Here is a 19,669-nt window from a genome sequence, read left to right on the forward strand (position 1 = left end):
AAATAGTGTTTACAAAAAAAGTGTTATAATTAACTGGAATTGGGTCAAAAGTGTTAATTGATTTAAAAGATAATTAAAACTATTTTTAGCTTGAAACGTAAACCAAGATTGGTAATTAATTGATTGTAAAGGTAAATTGTGTTAAAACTAGTGAAATATAATTAACTTTCTATAATTAACTAGGATGAATTTGCATATATAATAAGATGAAGGTTGAATGGTATAAATATAATTGGAAAGAAAGAATCAATCAATCAACAATCAGAAAATAGCCCATGAATAGTAAAAGTTAAATGAGGAAGGAAAAAAGTTTCCATCACCATAGTTGTAAGAATCTCATGAATAGAAAATTTAATCAGAGAACTAATCTAATTACATTTCCATTAATTAAAGGAATTATTTAGTCTTCATCAAAGACAAAGGAACAAAAAACTCTTCAGTCTAAGGTCAACAAACGAACAATAAAACTCTTACAATGTCTGAATAGAGAAGGAAAAACTTCCGGTTCCATAAAATATCATCATGAGCAGGGTGATATTTTTATGTTCTGTTCATTGTATTGCAAAAATTGCATATTCATTAATCATATTGAGTGAAAATTACAAGAAAGGAAAGGTAAGTAACTAAGGTTTACATGATGATAATGTCGCCGAGCATTTATCATCATCATCATCATCTCCATCTTCATCTTCATCCTCATTTTCATCTTCATCTTCATCAGCATCTAATCAAGAAATAACAAGAACCAATATTTATAATAGAACCTAAAGATTATGAGTTAATAACTTGATCTTTTTGCTTCGATTAATGATATTGATCAGAGAGATTTTCAAGAAATAAATTCATTTGGCTGATCATTACCTCTTCCAATATTTACCCTGCATCCAAGTTTTACTCAGTTCCAGCCCCACCCTTAATATTATCGTTATTATATGTATTTTATTTGGTGTTACTACTTAAATTTTATTCCAACTAATCATTACAGTTCAAGATTTTCATGCGCATTGATGAAAACTTTCAAAGGAAACTATTGACTCTGTTGTTTTCATCATCATCATGTTTTTATCATCATGTTCATGTTTATCATTCAGTTTGTTCAGTAACGAGCAGCAAGTAACATCTTATCAACTTATCAGTTTTAATTGTTATCAACTAACTTGATAACAATTCTATACATTGATAACTGTAGTTATTTAATCTGATTATCAACAATTTAAAATCCAATACAAGAGATAATTTTTTTTTCTTCTTCTCTTTTTTTTTACTGATAAAAGTTTTACTTCCGCATCCTCATCATTCATTTATCTCATTAACTGTTTTGCTGTTTTCATCTTACATATTTTGGAGGTGATTAAGGTGATTGTGTCTACCTTTCTAATACTAATTGTCTATTTGTTTTTTCTTTGACCAATGGTCAAGGTGTTAATTTGATTGTTTACTTATTGCTTTGTTTTTTTATTTATTAGTTATGAATCGTTCTGGTCACATTTTGAGCCCTGTTGTTGAAAGTTCTGGTTATCGTTATCCAAATCGTCATCGAAACAGTTCACCTTCAATTAAACCAAGACAATATCACCCGAGGCGATCATGTGATGGTCATTTTGCCTTTCTAACTGCAAACGCTTCTTCATCATCTTCATCACCTTCACCATCAAAGTTAACCAACAACAGTAACAACCATTCACACAATTTTACCTTTGATACTGATGGTCGAGGTTCAAGTCCAGTGTCCAGTTCAACTAGTACCTCATCAATAAGTCCAAGTAGAGGTCAATCAATGGTTTTAAACGGTTTCCATCAACCTCAATCCCAACAACAGTATCATTATCATATTAACAATGATACCAATAGACATTATCAACACCAATCATCACAACAACAACATCGATCATCATCATTATCAACTGGTCCTACGGTCAATCCACAAGTCCAACGAACTCAACAATACTTTCGTCCTCGCGTGAATACCTTACCCGATGCATTAAGTGGAATTGTGTTGAATGTCATTGAAACCGATCGACGGGCTCGATCACGAAGTCAAAGTTACACTCCACCAACAAGTAACAACCATTCAAACCATCAACATACTAACAACAATTATACCACAAATGGAGGTGGAGGTGTAGGTCGAAAAAATCGACGGAAAAGTCAAGAACGTGTATCTTATTCTGATGCCGATAGTTGGACCAATTATCGTAAAACTTCAATTGATCCGAGAAAATTTTCCATCTCTGAGGTACATGACGATTCTATTCCAGAGCGTGATGATAAATCATATCGAGTTCTGGTTCTGGGAGCTGATAAAGTGGGAAAAACTACTTTACTCCATCAGCTGATTCGACAAGAAGAGATGGAGAAACTTTCCCACCGGGAGAGATCGATTAAGATGCTTATCCCAATCGATAATGTGGATGTTTCCATAATCTTCGATAACCAACCTTTCAATGATGATCTTCTCAATGATAGAATGCACCATGAAAAGGTAAGTCGATTCATTTGAATTCATTTCGTTTCTTTTTTACTCGAACAACAATCTCAAGTTGATTGTTCAACATTCTGTAACAATCAAATTCTAATTGATTAGCTCATTAAGTTTAATCACCTTTACGGTTGAATGAATTGAATGAGTTGAATCTTCACAATGAGAAACATTTTTCATGGTTGAATCTTTCCAAATGAATTTATTAATATTACCTAACAGTAGCCCTGAGTGAACATTAATTCATATGAATGATGAAATTTGTTCAGATTATCATGTAACCACCAATAGTTTATAAATATTATTATCATAAGGATCTTATTGCTAATATTTAGATATTTATATTTATCAATGGATAATAAATGTCAAGGTAAATGCGGAAGTGGTTGTGAACATCTAGGAGATTCCAAGTTGATTACTGAATTTCATGTAAATGACATGAAATTATCTTTGATCATCTATTAGATTTATCAATGTAATTCTGAATTCCGAGAACGAAAAAACTTTCTTTTCAAATCAGATAATATAAAATCTTAATCAATTCAAGTCATGGCTTCAGGTAAGAGGTTGATAACTTTTCTTATATCATGTTTATCGTTAAATGAATTACTTGACAGAACTTTTTTGAAAATGTTATCTTGATAATGATAAGTTAATATTATCAAATCCATGATGATATTTTGTCAACTCAATCGTCTTATATATATTTTAACTTGATGATGATGATGATGTAAGTAAAATCTTGACCATCAACAATAATAAGCTTATTGACTTTGAGCTGGACATCATTTTCAATAATCAACAAAAGATCTGGTAAGAAGGCAAAAAAAGAGAGACATGAACTGTAATCAGTAAGTGATTCTGGAAATAAGGTCACTACTGAAATTGGTGATTTATTGAAAATGATCAATCTCTTGACTTCCTTTTCCATGGTCAGAACTTTTATCTCCACTTGCCTTTTTTTTCCTCCACTAAAGAAAATGGAAACTATCATTGTTATTTCCGGTCAAATTTACTTTTGTCTCTTCCGGAAAGAGGAACTGTTTACTTTTGAAACTCAAATAAATTCACCGAAAAAGAGATAAGCAAAAGTTTCCATTAAATTGAGAATTACAGATTATCGTGATAATCACAATGAGAACCTCATGATAACATTTGATAGTTTTACTGATCAATTTGTAAGAAAATGACCATTGACCATCGTGATGATGATAATGATAATGATGAGAAAAAAACATTAATCTGTGAATGTAAACATGATACTAACACTAAATCCAATAACTGGGGCTCAGTTTGAATTAAGGACAAATGAACGAGATGGACAAAAGTTTCATTCCATTTGTAGTACAGTGTTAAAAGTTCAGTAGATATTCATGAGAGAGAGAGAGAGAGCAAGGAATCTATTGATATTATCATGTATATAACATTGTCACCGGCTGATTGTTCAGGGTGAATGGTAATAAAGTGATTTCCTGAATAATGAAAAGAGAAAGAGAGAAAATAAAAAAGTTGAGATAGTTTTCAGGATAAACAGGGAAAGAATGATGGATAAAGATGAAATGAATAGAGGAGGATGATAACAATGATGATAGAAAAGTGCTGAATAGACTGTTAACTGTCAACCATTATCATGACACATTCCTTATCTCTGAATCACCAGAATCGTTTACAATGATCACTCTGTTGATGGTTATTCAACTTTTGACCTGTTTAAGTATAAAAAAAAGTGTATATTCAGTTCATGTGATATCACATGAAGATCATGGTGGTTACCTTAGTTTTTTATATTCCAACTTCCTGATACAATAATGAAAATGGTGAAGATGAAAATTTGGAAAAGAACAGAAATTTTCTGGTAAAATAAAAGCAAAGAAAATCACAATTCGAAACAAATTCTTATCAATAGAACTTTTTTCATCTTCTTCTTTCTCCTTTTTCCATGATGATAATCGTAATGATAGATAATTTCACCTCCCTGAGTATTCAGCTAATATAAAGGAACGACTATGAAACTGGGTGAGAATTAATGTTGAAATAGAATAATAGAAGAAGAATAAAAGTATTTCGATCTTTTTTTCTCCGGAAAATTTTTTCTTCTTTCTCTTTGTTGATATTCTATTTCTGAATACATGGTAAATGAACTGATTCACCAAGAGAATCGTGTTTATATCTATTGTATGTGTGTGTGTCTTTTTCTGTGACGATGGTCATTGAAGAGTCTCAATTGGAATTGGGTCAATTATGAATTTAGATATTAAGTTATAATGGAAAAGTGTTACTTCCGTGTTCATTGATGATGAAATTGAAAATTGATCAATACGATAGCATGAAAGTGTAAGAGTATTACTTTATCGGAACACTCGATTACCGAAATCTTTAATTAGGGGCCAATCTCATATCACAGTGGATTAAGTAATTACTTAATCCACACCACAAGTGATTAACAACAATTAATTAATTATAAATAGTTTTAATGTTGAATTAGGATTAACAATATGGACAAGAGTTTAACACAAAGAGATTTAATTTTAACAAGGATTAGGATTAACTGGTTCACATTAACTGACTCACTGACTCTCAAAACAATCTTGTGTTTTATACCCTTTTGATTAAGGTGACACTTAATCAACCTTTGATTCTGTTGGTTGTTGATGATGAGGTGAGTTTGGGGGTAAGCGCAGCTTACCTCCCCTTACAGAGCCCCCCGCCAAAGCTGAGTGCGGACTCTTAAACGGGTTCGACGAAGCTCGAAGGAGATCAACGATCTCTAACGAACCTCATCAAACATCTATCTATGGGAAACAGCGTGGGAAATTTTTCGCTTGTATCGCCACGTTATTAATATCAATCGAAAGCTTATCACAAACTGAGTAAAATATTACATAGAAACGGGTATGCTAAGTGTTGAGGGTTTGCTACAATTTTGGAATGAAAATTTTGACTTTTGGTCGCGAAAAATATTTTTCTGGAAATTCGTTTAAAAGATATCGGGATGATTTATAGTGCATTCGAAAGCGCTTAAAAAACTGATCAAATTGTATCATGGGCAAATGCTTCTGGAGATGAATCAATTCCAAGTTATTCACAGATGAAGTTAATTATCATCTCTCAATGCAAACCAGCATGGTCAATAAGTTGATCAGATTGGCACTTTGAATACATCAATCGATTGAATTTTAGATGAATATCAAAAGCTAACATAGGCTGGATATGGTTATCTTGAGTGGTTTTCGAGTAATTTGTTTTAAAGATGATTTAACTTGATTATTGATTGAACAGGAAATTGTTGCCATAATTTTAGTAGGAAGCAGGCGCATTTAAATAATTCATATTTTCGTAATTGTGGTGATGTGAAGACCAGTAAGAGGTGTTTTTCCATTTTTTGATTTTCCGTTTCGTAAAATATTGATTATAATATTTATCATGAATTCTCATTGGGTTACTATTTGACTGATGCTCTTGTTTGAGATGAAACATTCCAACAGTATTAACGTATATTTTATTTTCAGCAGTTCCATTTTCCATGTTTTCTTAGTAGTGTTGATATTAGGATCAATTGAATGTGAAGTTAATTGTTGATGATTTTGATTTTTTTGACTGGAGGAAGTAATTACTTCCTCCTTAGTTACCGATGATTCAACCACACGTTTAGTTGAGTTACCAGGACGTTGTGGGCCATAAATACGCGGGAAAAACTCACGGAATAAATAGCGCCAACAGTTTATTGTCGGACTTCTCAACTGAACTTGTAACGGGAATCCAAAACGATAAACAGTAAATTGATTAGTAAAAGAATTACCTCTAATTGTTGCTACAGTTGCATGGATAAAATCATGTCCAAATATTATCGGATAATTTAAATCTTTCATAATATAAACTCTAATCGCCTTTTCTTCGTATCTCGGTAACAACGAATGAAAATTTGAGAAACTCCAACAGCGGACACCGATGATGAAGACGAACAAAAACCATCAAACTCGTGACTTGACTTATAAACTGCAAGTCCCAATTTATCTGCAAGATCTGATGACATCAAAGTACTTGAAGCACCTGTATCGATCATTGCCAGTGTCTCGACCAATGGAAATTTATCCAGAACTTCTACCGCCATGATCGGGTCTCTTGATTTAACTGGCTCACCATTTAGAGTTGACCCTTTCATTTTGTAATTTTGTATATTGATACCTTCGATCTGTTGTTTTAATGGACAATTATCAGTATAATGTCCATTATCCTTGCAGAATTGGCACTGATTGAGGTTATTCATCGATTGATTTGAATTAGGATAAAATTGAGGTTGATGAAACTGTTTCCCGTAATTATTTTGTTGATTATAACGCCTTTGATCAAACTGTTGATCATTTTGTTGATGAGATTGTTGATTGTTTTGATGATTCGGTTGTTGGTGAAAATTAGATTGATTAGATTGTTGATACATTGGCTGATTGGGTTGATTAAATATTGGGTTATTACTGTTTCGAGGATAAGAATTATTATATGTAATTATCTTTTTCAAAATATCATCAATTCTGGTTATGGTAAGGTCGTTTACTAAGGTGAATCTTAAATCAGGAGGTAATGTGAACAAAATGATCAAGACAATACAGTGTTCGCTAATATTAGGAACGCGTAATCGAGCGGCTTTAGTGATGATGCGGCAATGATTGATTGGATCGTTACCCTTGTAGAACTTGGTTGTGTAAAGGTCATGAGAAGCAGCGACTATTTCACTTTCACCAATGTAAGTGGTTCTTAATTTAGCAGATAGACCTTCAAAGGAAATACCTGGAAAAAGCGTTAAAATTTTCTTTACTTCATCATAAATCTTAAATGGTAGATTAGCTGACAGAATCTTTATCGCAGTTGAATCATCAAACCCAAAGATATCGATCTTAGACTCCAATTCCTTTAGCCATTCATTTAGACTTTCATTTTCATTGAATTTATCTTGAATCTTGAGCCAACTCGGATGAAACTGTAAGTTGTTATTCTGTTGTTGATGAACAGGAGAATGATCATGATATTGAGTTGACATTGGATCCTCGAAATGATCAGATCGGTGAGTAAACGGGAAATGTTGTTGGTTGATGTTGATGTTGCTGAATGTTTGATTCAGCTCAGTATCATAGTTGATCAATGGTTGTGGATTTTCTTGTTTAAAAACTTTCAGAAGAATAGATATTTGATTATCAGTAAATTCAGACTTCAAATCAATTGGTGGGATTTTATCCAGGTTATCAAAAAATCCAAACTTAGCCAGCTTACGAATGTTAGGGTCAGTAAAACCAGCTATTCTCAACTTCTTTATAACTTCCGGACATTGAAACCAATCGTAATCGAACTTAATATTATAATCAACTTCTTCTGATCGTGGTAATTTACCAAAATATAATAAACAGGTTTTTATATTTTCATTGAATCTTCTGGTTAAATAAGATCCAGTGAGGTTGTACGAAGGAGGATAACCCATGGCCTTGACGAAGGTTAATTTTGCATCCTCATCTTTAGCAACACCAGCGATGGATATTTCGATTGGATTCTTTGGATCAATAGGCATTATGAATGATGAAAGTACTTTAAACAGGTAGTAAATGATAGTCTTTATAAGCTCTATGTTTACGAAGATGACAGGTAATTGTTGAATCTGAAGCTTTGAATAATTTGTGGAGAAAGTAATTACTTTCTCCAAAAATCTTTGACGATTAACAAGATGTTGAGTTGAGAAGTAATTACTTCTCAATGAGATCAAAAACTTAGTGTGATATTTATAAAGGCGAGAAATTTTGAAGATAATTCACTTATATAAAATTAATTTGTAATGGAAAGTTCTGAAAATTTAAAAAGTAAACATTAATTAACGTTGATTGTTTTCACTTGAGATGATAGAGACTCGGCATCTCCACCATCTGTAAGAGTATTACTTTATCGGAACACTCGATTACCGAAATCTTTAATTAGGGGCCAATCTCATATCACAGTGGATTAAGTAATTACTTAATCCACACCACAAGTGATTAACAACAATTAATTAATTATAAATAGTTTTAATGTTGAATTAGGATTAACAATATGGACAAGAGTTTAACACAAAGAGATTTAATTTTAACAAGGATTAGGATTAACTGGTTCACATTAACTGACTCACTGACTCTCAAAACAATCTTGTGTTTTATACCCTTTTGATTAAGGTGACACTTAATCAACCTTTGATTCTGTTGGTTGTTGATGATGAGGTGAGTTTGGGGGTAAGCGCAGCTTACCTCCCCTTACAAAAGTAACACTTATGTACATTTGTATCCAATTTCAATGATATTGAATCATGATAATGATACTCAGGGTGAAATATTATTATCACAATTTTTGATTAATAAAGTTAAAAATATATACACGATAATAAATGTTACATGTATGAGTTGGTGAAGAGGTTGAGATTAGTTAGAGAGGATTTTAGTGTTGAAATTATTATCATGATGAAACTAATAACGATAATATAATATATATATCTATCATCAACTAGTTCATTGATGCATATCATGTTAACCAGAGATGATAGGAACCACTCCCAGTTAGTTAAAGGAAACCACTGATTCCAGAATTAGATGAGTTTTATATCTACATAATATATGAATACTCAGCATGATAATTTATCTCTCATTGGCTATTAAACTCCCCATGAATCAATGAAACCTTAACTTCTTGAAATTATTTTGCTACTCAATTGATACTATCATGGAAATATCATCATGGTGATTATCATGAAATCTATTTGTTATCTATTATTATATATGATAGTTATTTCAAGATTGAATTTGTAAGGGAAAAAAAATATATTTTTATTTTTCTTTTCGTTTTCTGGAATAAACTTTTTTTCTTCCTCTTTCAATTTAAATTGTATTCAGTTTATGAATCTTCTTGGTGAATTTTTTTTTCTCATCCTGAAATTCAGTGAGCAAGATATTGAATGTAGGTGTTTTTTGGGTGAAAATTTCATGGAAAAATATCTACTGATGATAATAATAATAATTTCATTTCTATTCAGTGAGTTAACCTTCCCAAAGGGAGTTCTAAGTTGTTTTGTATCAATGAAGAGGAAAAAGTGTCAACCATGGGGAAAATGTTTCATGAGAATAGAAATTTTTTTCTTCTAAATTCTTCCTTTTTTTCATATCTACTATTTATCAATAAGAAAAGAGACAGATTATCATTGTCACAATTTCATCCCAGAATTTTGGGGTGAAAATGGTAAAAAATTATCAGAACTTTACTCATTTCTAATGATAATCTTGAGAGGTGAACTTTTTTTTTGTTCATGATAAACATGGTAAACTCAACTAAGAATAGAATCTTTTCTTTAGCTTATTTTTCTCATCTTTCTACTTAATAGATTATTTCAAATTCCAAGTAAAATTTCAAGTTTCACCTCTCACTCTCTCTCTCTCTCCCTTTACCATGTATCATGAACACTAAGCTTGATTAAACTGAACTTTTTCCTCTCCATTAAAAGTATTCATCCAATTCAAATCATCTAATTCATTTCATGATAATAATAATATCTCTCAATCTGAGACTCATTTGACTGGAGAGAGAAAAAGAAGAAGAAAAAAAGTTCTTATAATTTTCATTCTCTTTTTTTATTATTCCTTTTTTCCACCATAGAAAATGTTATCATATATAAAATATTAATATCTAAAAGTCTGAATCAGATGAAGAGAAAATAATTTCCAAATAAAGTTGATGCTAATCAGATGTAACAATAGAAATTGAATGAATAAAGAAACTCAATCTAATCATCTTATCATTAAGTACAATTTAATGATTAAATTAAATTGTGTTCACAGATGAAATTATTAAACCTGAACATGAATCATTTTTGTTTGTTCAATTCTTGTTGATATAACAACGATAATAAAATGATAATATTGATCATGATATCAACTTCCGCCTTTCTCATCATGTAACCAGAATCTATTGTTGAAGTTCATCGTCCGTTTGATATATATAACAGGAATTGTATCACAATCATTTTACGGTCATTCAACTATTCCTTTTGCCTCGATTTTTTCCCCTTTCACCTTATCATGATAATTCAGTTGAATTTTCCAGTTACTTTTTGACTTATATAAGTGTTATTGTTACATTTTCCATGATGATATTCATAATGGTTATGAGAACCATTCTCATCATCATGATTCAGTGAATATTCAGTTCTGTCTGTCATCTTGTTTCTCTCTCTCTCTCTCTTTTTATTTTTCCTCCCTATGGTGACCAGAACTCTTGACAAAAAGTTCTGGGCAGTTTAGTCCAACCCTTGAGATAAAAATTGTTGTTGAACTATTATTATTATTATCATATTGTTTTCCATGATAAATTTTTTAGATATTCATGTTGATGAGTTCAAAGACTATGAAATATGAAACCACTCAGAATTTGTTTTTCTCTACTTTTCTTTTCGTACTCTTACCATGGGGAATCTGAATTCTATTGAAACATGTAAAATATTAATAATGTTGTTGGTCGATGTGGTGATGGAAATGTTATTATACACTTTTATATTCCATCGGTTCCAATAAGGAAGAGAGAATCGAAGAAATTTATCTCCTGATTGTTTCATGGGAATCGAAAGTCTCAGACTATCTTAGAATAGTGAAACCAAAGAAGAAGAAGAAGAAAAAAATTCTTATATATTGAATCTAATATACTTTCCATCCTCAGCCTGTCAACATACTTGTCCCTCTGGGCATTCCCATAGATATTTTATCATCAGAAACCTAACAACTGAAGAAGATGAAAGATGATGATGTAAAAGGTATTGAGGGCGAGGGGGAAGTTGATGATTATTCCAAAGAGCAAGTGATCCATTATTATTATCATCTGAGTACCGAAGCATTCTCATCACTATAACACTGTTTTCTGTCAGAATTGAATTCCAATTATCATCATCATCATGGAAACTATTGATTCAGTACTTTCTCGTCTCATGGAATCACCCACCATAAGTTTTGATAGAATAATGAATTTTCCTAGGAAACATTTATTTCTTATTCTCTGCTAATAAACTCGTACCATTGAATTCGTATTGGGATAAGAGTAGTCCAAAAGTTTCAGAACTTTTGATGAAATTTTAGGTGGAAAAAAATTTTCTCTTTCCATGATGAACATCTCACAAATTGATTACTCTTTCTCTGACTACCTGTAACTAATCAGATGGAAGTTGTTTTCCATGAGTAATCCAATTCATGGTGATGATGGTAATCTAATCAACACTTTGAGATAGAAATTTATTGTTTCCAGAACAAATTTTTTTTTCGTCAAATTTTTCAGAATAAAGTTCAGTATATATAAAAAAAAGATAATCCTGTTATCTAATATTATTTTTTGTCCTGATCAATATTTTCTCCATGATGATCATGTTACCATGATGAAAAAATGAAGTTATATATTAACATAAATCCATGAGAATCACAATCTCAATTGTTATGATAAAACTCAATACTTTTTTTAAGCTTCATTTCAATGATGGATAATATTATTATCACTGAAAATTTCAAGTTCACTTTTTGCTAATCCAGTTTTCAGTTTATCTGATTGTTTATCGTCACCTAAATGCATCATCATGGACTCATGTAAATAAGAGATAGTAAAGAGAAAAAAATCTTTCGAAATTCAGAAGCCTCAAAGTAGAGGAAAAAAAAAGAAAGTTCTAACCTCGAATTTGCATTGGAAAACTTTTTCATCGTTCTACTTTTATCTAAGCTCTTCTTTTAATGTAGTTTGAAGTTCAAGGTTTTCGATAAACATATATTGGTGAATGTTCAGTTCATCATGATGATGAATAGAATCAATAATTTTCTCTCTCTCTCTCTCTCCTTCTTAGTTTTCCATTTTTCTCGAATTTGAATCCCTCTTGTAAATATTAACGATATGATGAATGGTCAGTTTTCTAGTTTTTTCTTTCCATTGGCTATGAACTTTTTTTCTTCCATGAAAAATGTTCATGGATTTCAAACCTTTATTCAATTCGTTTCATGAATTTATCATGAATCACAAGTTAATATTATCTTATTTACCAACAAATCTTGGACTTCATTGATGATCATGATAGATGATCATAAATATTGGAAACCAACTGAGAAAAGAAAAAAAAATTCATTTTCTTATTCTCAGTATTTAATCTGATAGACTCTCAATCGTAGTTAAATAATTTAATCAAACCAATTCATCAGTTTAGATTGAACTAAATTAACTTTATTGTTGAGTTAATTTAATTATAAATGTTTTTTCAACAGTCAATTAAATTGAATACAATTTCATGGTGATTCTAATATCATGACAATCATTTGAAACGATATGAATATGATTCTCCGTGGAAAGGAAATTCAATTGTTCAAAATTCAAGTTGTTGCAATAAAAGTATTTCTTTTCCTTTCTTGTGAATCTCATGAATTCATCAGAACTTTTTCTCTTCTCATTGAACTAATTTTCTAATTTCATGTAACTTTTAATCCTTTGGATTGAAAATTATATATTCAAGTTGCTATTCTTACTTAATGATGAAAAATGTTTACTCAGATAAAATTACGTGATAATCATCGTACTGAATTAACCATGAAAATGAATAATATTTCAACCTTGAGTGTTGAATTGAACATTCATCATGATGAATTAAAAAATCTTGGTGATATTTACAAAGGAAACTGTTGTCAAGTTGATTAAATTAATGATTATTTTTTATCCCAAAAAAAGGTTAGATTTGAATAAGATATTATCATTTAGGAGAAGGAGGGTATTCATCATACCCATCATGTAATAATTGTTAACATTTAACTCTGTCCATTTGATGAACTACGATAATGATAATCATTTAGTTCAATTGTTAACTTTAGACTGAAATTATCTCATAAATTCATGATGAATGTTTATCTCATCTCATGATAATAAAAATGTTCTGAATAAACAAAACAAAAAAGTTCTGAATTAATTATCTTGGTGTTTGTTGCTAAATTTTGATAATAAATAATTCACAATTAGTTGTAATTGTTACTTTTAAAAGTTAATCTACTAATTGAGTTACTTTTTGGTTGATGAATTTTTAATAACATGTAACTCATTTCAAATTGTATAAGTTAAATTTTCCCCTTTAATTTATCACCAAGAGTCAATTGTTACTTTGATTTTCTTGTTTAATATCTGATTCTTTCTGAATTTATCATGAACATTAATCTCATTGACATACACACACATACAGTTGACCAGAACTGACCTGATAAATACTTTTCCTTCATGTTGAGAATGAAGAAAAAAGTTTCAAGTAACAAAATAATATTTTCCATGGCTCATGATTAATAGACACAATTGACTTTGGAAATATTTCACAGCAAGGATTCAGGGTTATCTTAACCATGATTGATTCAGTTTCATGGTAAAAGAGCAGCCAAAATAAGAGAGTAACTTCTTATTATTATTACCTTTTTTCGTTCGAGTTCTGGAAAAATTCAGAGTTAATCAGGAGTTTTGTGTTTTTCGCTCTTCACTCATTGTAAATTACCAAACAAAGTGAAATGTAAATGATAATCAAATTTGAATGCCCTTAGGTTATGTTTATAAACTACATTTGGATTTACAGTTGTAATTTTCTCATCTAGTAATTGATGAAATTCAAATACAACTCTCGATAAAAACAATCAACGATCAATATTGAAAACTATTGTAAGTAAAGTTAATGAAAGATTTCGGTTAATCATCCATACAGATCAAATTTTGCGTACTTTTTATTATGTAAAAGTCAAAGCAATCGCTCATTTTGCTAAAGACCAAGAGACAGATATAATCCCACGGACTTCTGAATAGTTGATACTCAATCGTTAGATTGTATTCTGAAAATGAGTGAGCTGGTAAAGTGTCCGTATCATGAAATTTCACCAAACAATATGACTTATCTGATGAAATATCGAGTGGCAAATGTAGGTGATAATTGAGATGAAACATCAAAGACTAGGTTAAGGTTTTGATCGTCAATGATGAAGATTCATTCAGTGAATTGATGGTAAATCATCAGGATCAGAAGCTTAAGTGAGAAACATTTTCTCATCTCGCATAATTGAGGTTCAAGTTCATGAGAATGAAAAAAAGATTAACACACACATAGACTAACATTTAATTACTATGGAAAAACATTAGGTTCCATATTGAAGAAGAAGATGGAAGATGAGAGAGAGAGAGAGAGAGAGAGAGAGAGAGAGAAAATGGTTGTCGAGTGAAGTGGAATACGAGATATGAAGGTGAAATTTGACCTTGAATATGAACAAGTTACATGAAAATTGCTTGTCAAAAGTTTTATCATGACTATTGTTTGATCAACAACAATAATAATCATTGGAAAATCATTTTGACAGTAACAACAATTTTCGATGTGAAAATAACTTTTCAGTTTCCCCGTAAACGAGGCTTATTAGAACTTTATTTTCTTCCCTTTGTTATACTATTTTTCACCCTTTTCGAAAAGTTTTGTGTGTATATTATATATATATTGTCAGAACTAATTCTAAACTATCATTCATGAGGGTGATGATCAAGTTTTCTCTCTTATAATGTTATATTAATAGTTTAATAATGATAAAAGTTGTTATTAATAAGGGAAGAAAAGAAAAAATCGAAACTTCGAAACTTCGAAACTTTCCCTAAACTATTAGTTCTAATGTACATGGAACTTTTTTTTCTACAAAATATTAATACATCACAAGTAATTAGTAGTCAAGATGAGATACTAAGTGTATACATAATTTTTTCCTTTTCCATGATAAGCTTCTTATACTTTTCTCTTATTATCATTTATCAACTTAAATCATTGGAACTTAATTCAGTTTCAATTATTGTATCTCGATAATCTCGCTTACACAATAACAAGATAATATCATTCGTTAATTAGTTTGACAATGAAAATCTTTCAGATGATTGAGATTAATATTCTTAGCGAATATTGAATGGAAATTATCATTGGTGTTCCCATGACAACGAGAATTTCTGATTATCCACTTGATTCTATATTAATGATAGAGAAATAGAGAATTGGGTTCTAGGAAGAGATGGAAAGGAAATTGGACTTGAATTTGAAAATTCGAGTTTATTTTTTCTCTCGAAAATCAGAGGTCAGCAATTTTCTTCATTACCTGAAGTAGTTTATTCTTTTCAGTGCTGACCATATCTCTCTCTCTCATAACTGTGTCCATCTTTCTTGACCATTTAATAAGAAAACAACTGAGAGCATAAAAAAATGACCACTTCTAATGTAATATTTTTCCAATTTCATTCACTATTATTAGATTTATCTGCAAGGCTAGAAAACAAAATGTTTCCAATTCATGATAATGATCATGAGAATTCTGGATAAAAGAAATATTATCGTTGATTTTTTTTATTCTTCTCCTGATAATGGAATTTTCAGATTCTCCCCTGAAAAAAAATCCACTGAAAACTGATTCCTTATTTTCTTTCATTCTTCTTCCTGAAAATTTTTTATCTCTTTTCATTATCTTCATGAATTTTTTCATTATTATTATTATCGATATTTACTGATCAGGTTACATGAAATGTCTGATTAAAGTTGAACTTCTTAAATGATTAATATCTGATTATTATTGTTATTATTTATTGATGATGTCTCACTCTTGAGAATCGTTTCCTGATTGTATTTTATTTGGTAATAAATTTTCACTTGAATTTTCATCATGGGAAAAGTTAATTGTTCATTTATTACCATTTTGATTATAAAAATGAAAACAAGATAACAATGAATCAATTGATGATATTCAAGCTTAACTAAAGGGACTATTCATTGATTCAGTTGCTTAATCATATGAGATGAAATTTGAGAAACATTATATTATTATCATGGTAATATTAATGATACGATAAACAGGTTACTCTGAATGAATAGTTGATGATGATAATCTGATGATGATGATGATGATCTTTATCGTTTCTTTGATTGAAGTTAAATGTTTACACATTAGCTTTCATTTAATTTTCTCATCAGAATTGCATGATAAACATGATGATTAAGGCAGAAAGAAATGAGATAATTGAGAGAAAGAAAATGAAACATCTGAAAGTAATCAAGGAACTTTTTTCTTCTAAGGTTCAGAACTTTTTTCTCCCCATTTATTCATTCATTTACTATTCAGCTTCTTCTCGAAAGGTATTTAAGATTCGAGGTTTTTAAAAAATTCTCAATCGATTTTCTTTCTCTATTATTCAACATTTTTCTAAAATACTTGAAAGAATTTCATCATGGAGAGAGAGAGAACTCATTCTATTCTGAGAAGTGTGGTAATGCTCTTAATCACGTTCTCGAATTATGATATCTTTATATTTCTTTATTCTTCATGATCAGTTAATTTGAAATTCTTCGAAAATTTATCAATATCATGATTAGAAAATTGAAATTTGCTAGGAAAGTTTCGTTATTTAAACTGATAAATTATCACAATTCTACTTCATTTCGAAACAAAGTGTCCATTACTTTTGAAACCACGGCTGAACTTTCGTTATCACCTCGTATTCATCAACATGATAAGTCGCAATTTTATTCAATAATCATCATTATCATCTGATGATTCCACGAGTCATTGTTAGATAACCTGAACTAGATTCTCACGAGAATTCTGAGTTACCTGATTTTTTGTTCTCTCTCATTCGACTAACAAGATCAAGATTGAAAAAGGAAGAACTCGAAATTTCTCAGGATGAAAAAAAAGAAGAAATAAAAGAAAAAATAAAAGGATGAAAAGCTCAGAACTCTGAGAAATCATTGGTGAAGAAAAGAATCATGATTCTCATGATCATCTTTACATAAATGAACTTTTTCTCCAAAGATATTTTCTTTTTTTCCTCCTTTCTTGTTTCAAACCGATTCAGTTGATGATTGATTTGCTTTTACAGAGAAACTTGAACTTTTTTTTCCTCATGTTCATGACACACAAAACAACATTCAATGAACAGTTCGAGTTTGATTATCATTACTTTCTGAAGTTTTATCGTTGAAACTTATGAGAAAACTGTTCCATGTTGATTGGGTTCTAATAAACTGAATAGGAAAGAATCAGAATTTTTGATTCCTTTGAACATCCAGCTATTAGTTTGCTTCTTTCCATGAAAATCATTAACTAACTTGAAACAATTTAGTAAATTACCTATTCTACTTTTTCTGTAAACAATCAAGAAAAAAAAACAGAAATAAAAGTTAATTAATCAGCTCAATTTATTTGTACACAAAGTTAATTGTGATTATTAAATTTGTGTATTCATTATTTGTTGGTCGATTGGAGACAATTTAATTTTCATTGTTTGGATTACCTCAATGTCCACAATGAGTATAAATTGATTAACTTAATTACTTGAGTGAGGGTATGATTTTCAGTGAATATTGAATTAACCCTTGGATATTGTACTGTATATAAATTTAACTGTAATAATATGATTATTTGGAATGAGGAAGTTGGAAATGAATTGGAATTCATTTAATTGTTCCAGTAACCTAATCATCATTTCTCAATCTCTTCCATAGATTATCATCATTCCTCCTTCATCTCTCCCACCTCACCATTCACGTTCCACCTCTAAGGTCTCATGTATTCTCATTGAAATTTCATGTGAATGAAAATCGTAAAGTCAAAACATTCAGAGTAAATAATAGTTTCCATGAAAAGAAAAGGCAAAAAAGTAATCAGAATTCAGAAATAATGCTATTTCACTTGGAATTAATCTTCTTATACCCTGATGATCATGAAGATGATGATGATAATCACGAGGATGATCCTATTAATTCACGAGGGAGTGAGAGGATAAATCGAAACTCAGTAATCAAAGAAATTCCGAATTTTGTTTGGAAGGGAAAAAACCTCTTCTCCATGAAAGATTTCGTAAAATTTGAAACTGAGAAAAAAAAGTTCTGACTAAATCAAGCTGAATAATAACTGGCATGATAAATGAATAACTTTTTGATCTATGAACAAAAAAGTTGATAACAATTAAATTTTTCTACTACACTAATGATCAACTACTAACATAATCTACTTTGTTGTTACTATTACAATAATAATAATATCATGTTAATAATTATCTTCATGTTGATTACTGTTAGTTTATTATTATAACAATTAATGAACTGATTGACACACTTACAAATGATAAACATTTGCAACAATTAACCTAATTGCTTTCAATCAAATTGATTGTACTATTTTCATTGGATATTAGTTAATTTTTGCTTATAACATATTAGTATCTATGGGAATACCAAGCAAACAGTTGAGGTGAAGGAAAAAGATTCAATTGATTGAATCCAATTGGGAAAATTGTTCTGATGATTGTGATCCCAATGAATTAAGATAAATAAACATTGCACCATAAACACTGACCATTGGTCAGTATAATGAAAACACAATGATATCATTGTTACACCATAAAAATATCATGTTAACTGTTGTTATCTCTTCAATGTTCAGATGAACTATTTATGAACCAAATTACCAATGAAATGGTCAGTATAATAATAACAATAATTGACCAATAGCCTGAGCAACAACAACAAAAACAACTAACCAAATGGACAATGATAATAATACAATTTTGATAATTTTCTGTTATATTTTTTTTCTTGCTGACCAATAGAGTCTCTTTATAACAATAACAACATATTGACCAACATCTCAACTGACCACTGGTCAGAAATAACTATTTATATATATATAACCTGATTGTCCAGTGTTACTTTTTTTACTTGCCATGAAACTGACCACATACTCTTAGGGTTTTATTATTTAACCACAGGGAAACTTTTATCCCATAACATTAACATGGTTGATTGTAAATCAACGTTAATCCAATAGTTAACATTGTCAGCTTTTTAATTGCTTCCGTGTTTAGAGTTACAATTTGATTTATCATTTTATTTTGGTGAATCAAAGTTACGTGAACATGGTGATTATTGAACTGAAAATCTTTGAACTTTCTTTCACAATTTTAAGATTTAATTGTCATCATGAGATTTAAGATTTCAATTAATCCGATTCGTTAGTTTATCATGAAAGATTTGGATGTTTATCTGCTTCCAAAATGACAAAATGAACAATGATTAACTTTTCTGGTGAATTCTCAGTGGGAACTCCTGCTCTTCAGGGGAAAAGTTGAAAC

The 19,669-nt window shown here is 30.2% G+C and overlaps 1 protein-coding gene across 1 annotated transcript in view; it reads left to right on the forward strand.

The window, feature by feature from the left end:
- The first annotated feature begins 1,082 nt into the window (after nt 1–1,082).
- LOC128392974 (GTP-binding protein RAD-like) overlaps nt 1,083–19,669 on the forward strand; it is a 28,048-nt gene continuing 9,461 nt past the window's right edge. The window contains exons 1-2 of the mRNA XM_053353070.1: nt 1,083–1,356; nt 1,467–2,482. Coding sequence (XP_053209045.1) covers nt 1,469–2,482 — 1,014 coding nt within the window. The 5' untranslated portion in view covers nt 1,083–1,356; nt 1,467–1,468. The remainder of the gene's footprint in view (nt 1,357–1,466; nt 2,483–19,669) is intronic.

Source organism: Panonychus citri, unplaced genomic scaffold, assembly GCF_014898815.1.
Source record: "Panonychus citri isolate SS breed McGregor unplaced genomic scaffold, ASM1489881v1 Contig00138, whole genome shotgun sequence".
NCBI classification, from domain to species: domain Eukaryota; kingdom Metazoa; phylum Arthropoda; class Arachnida; order Trombidiformes; family Tetranychidae; genus Panonychus; species Panonychus citri.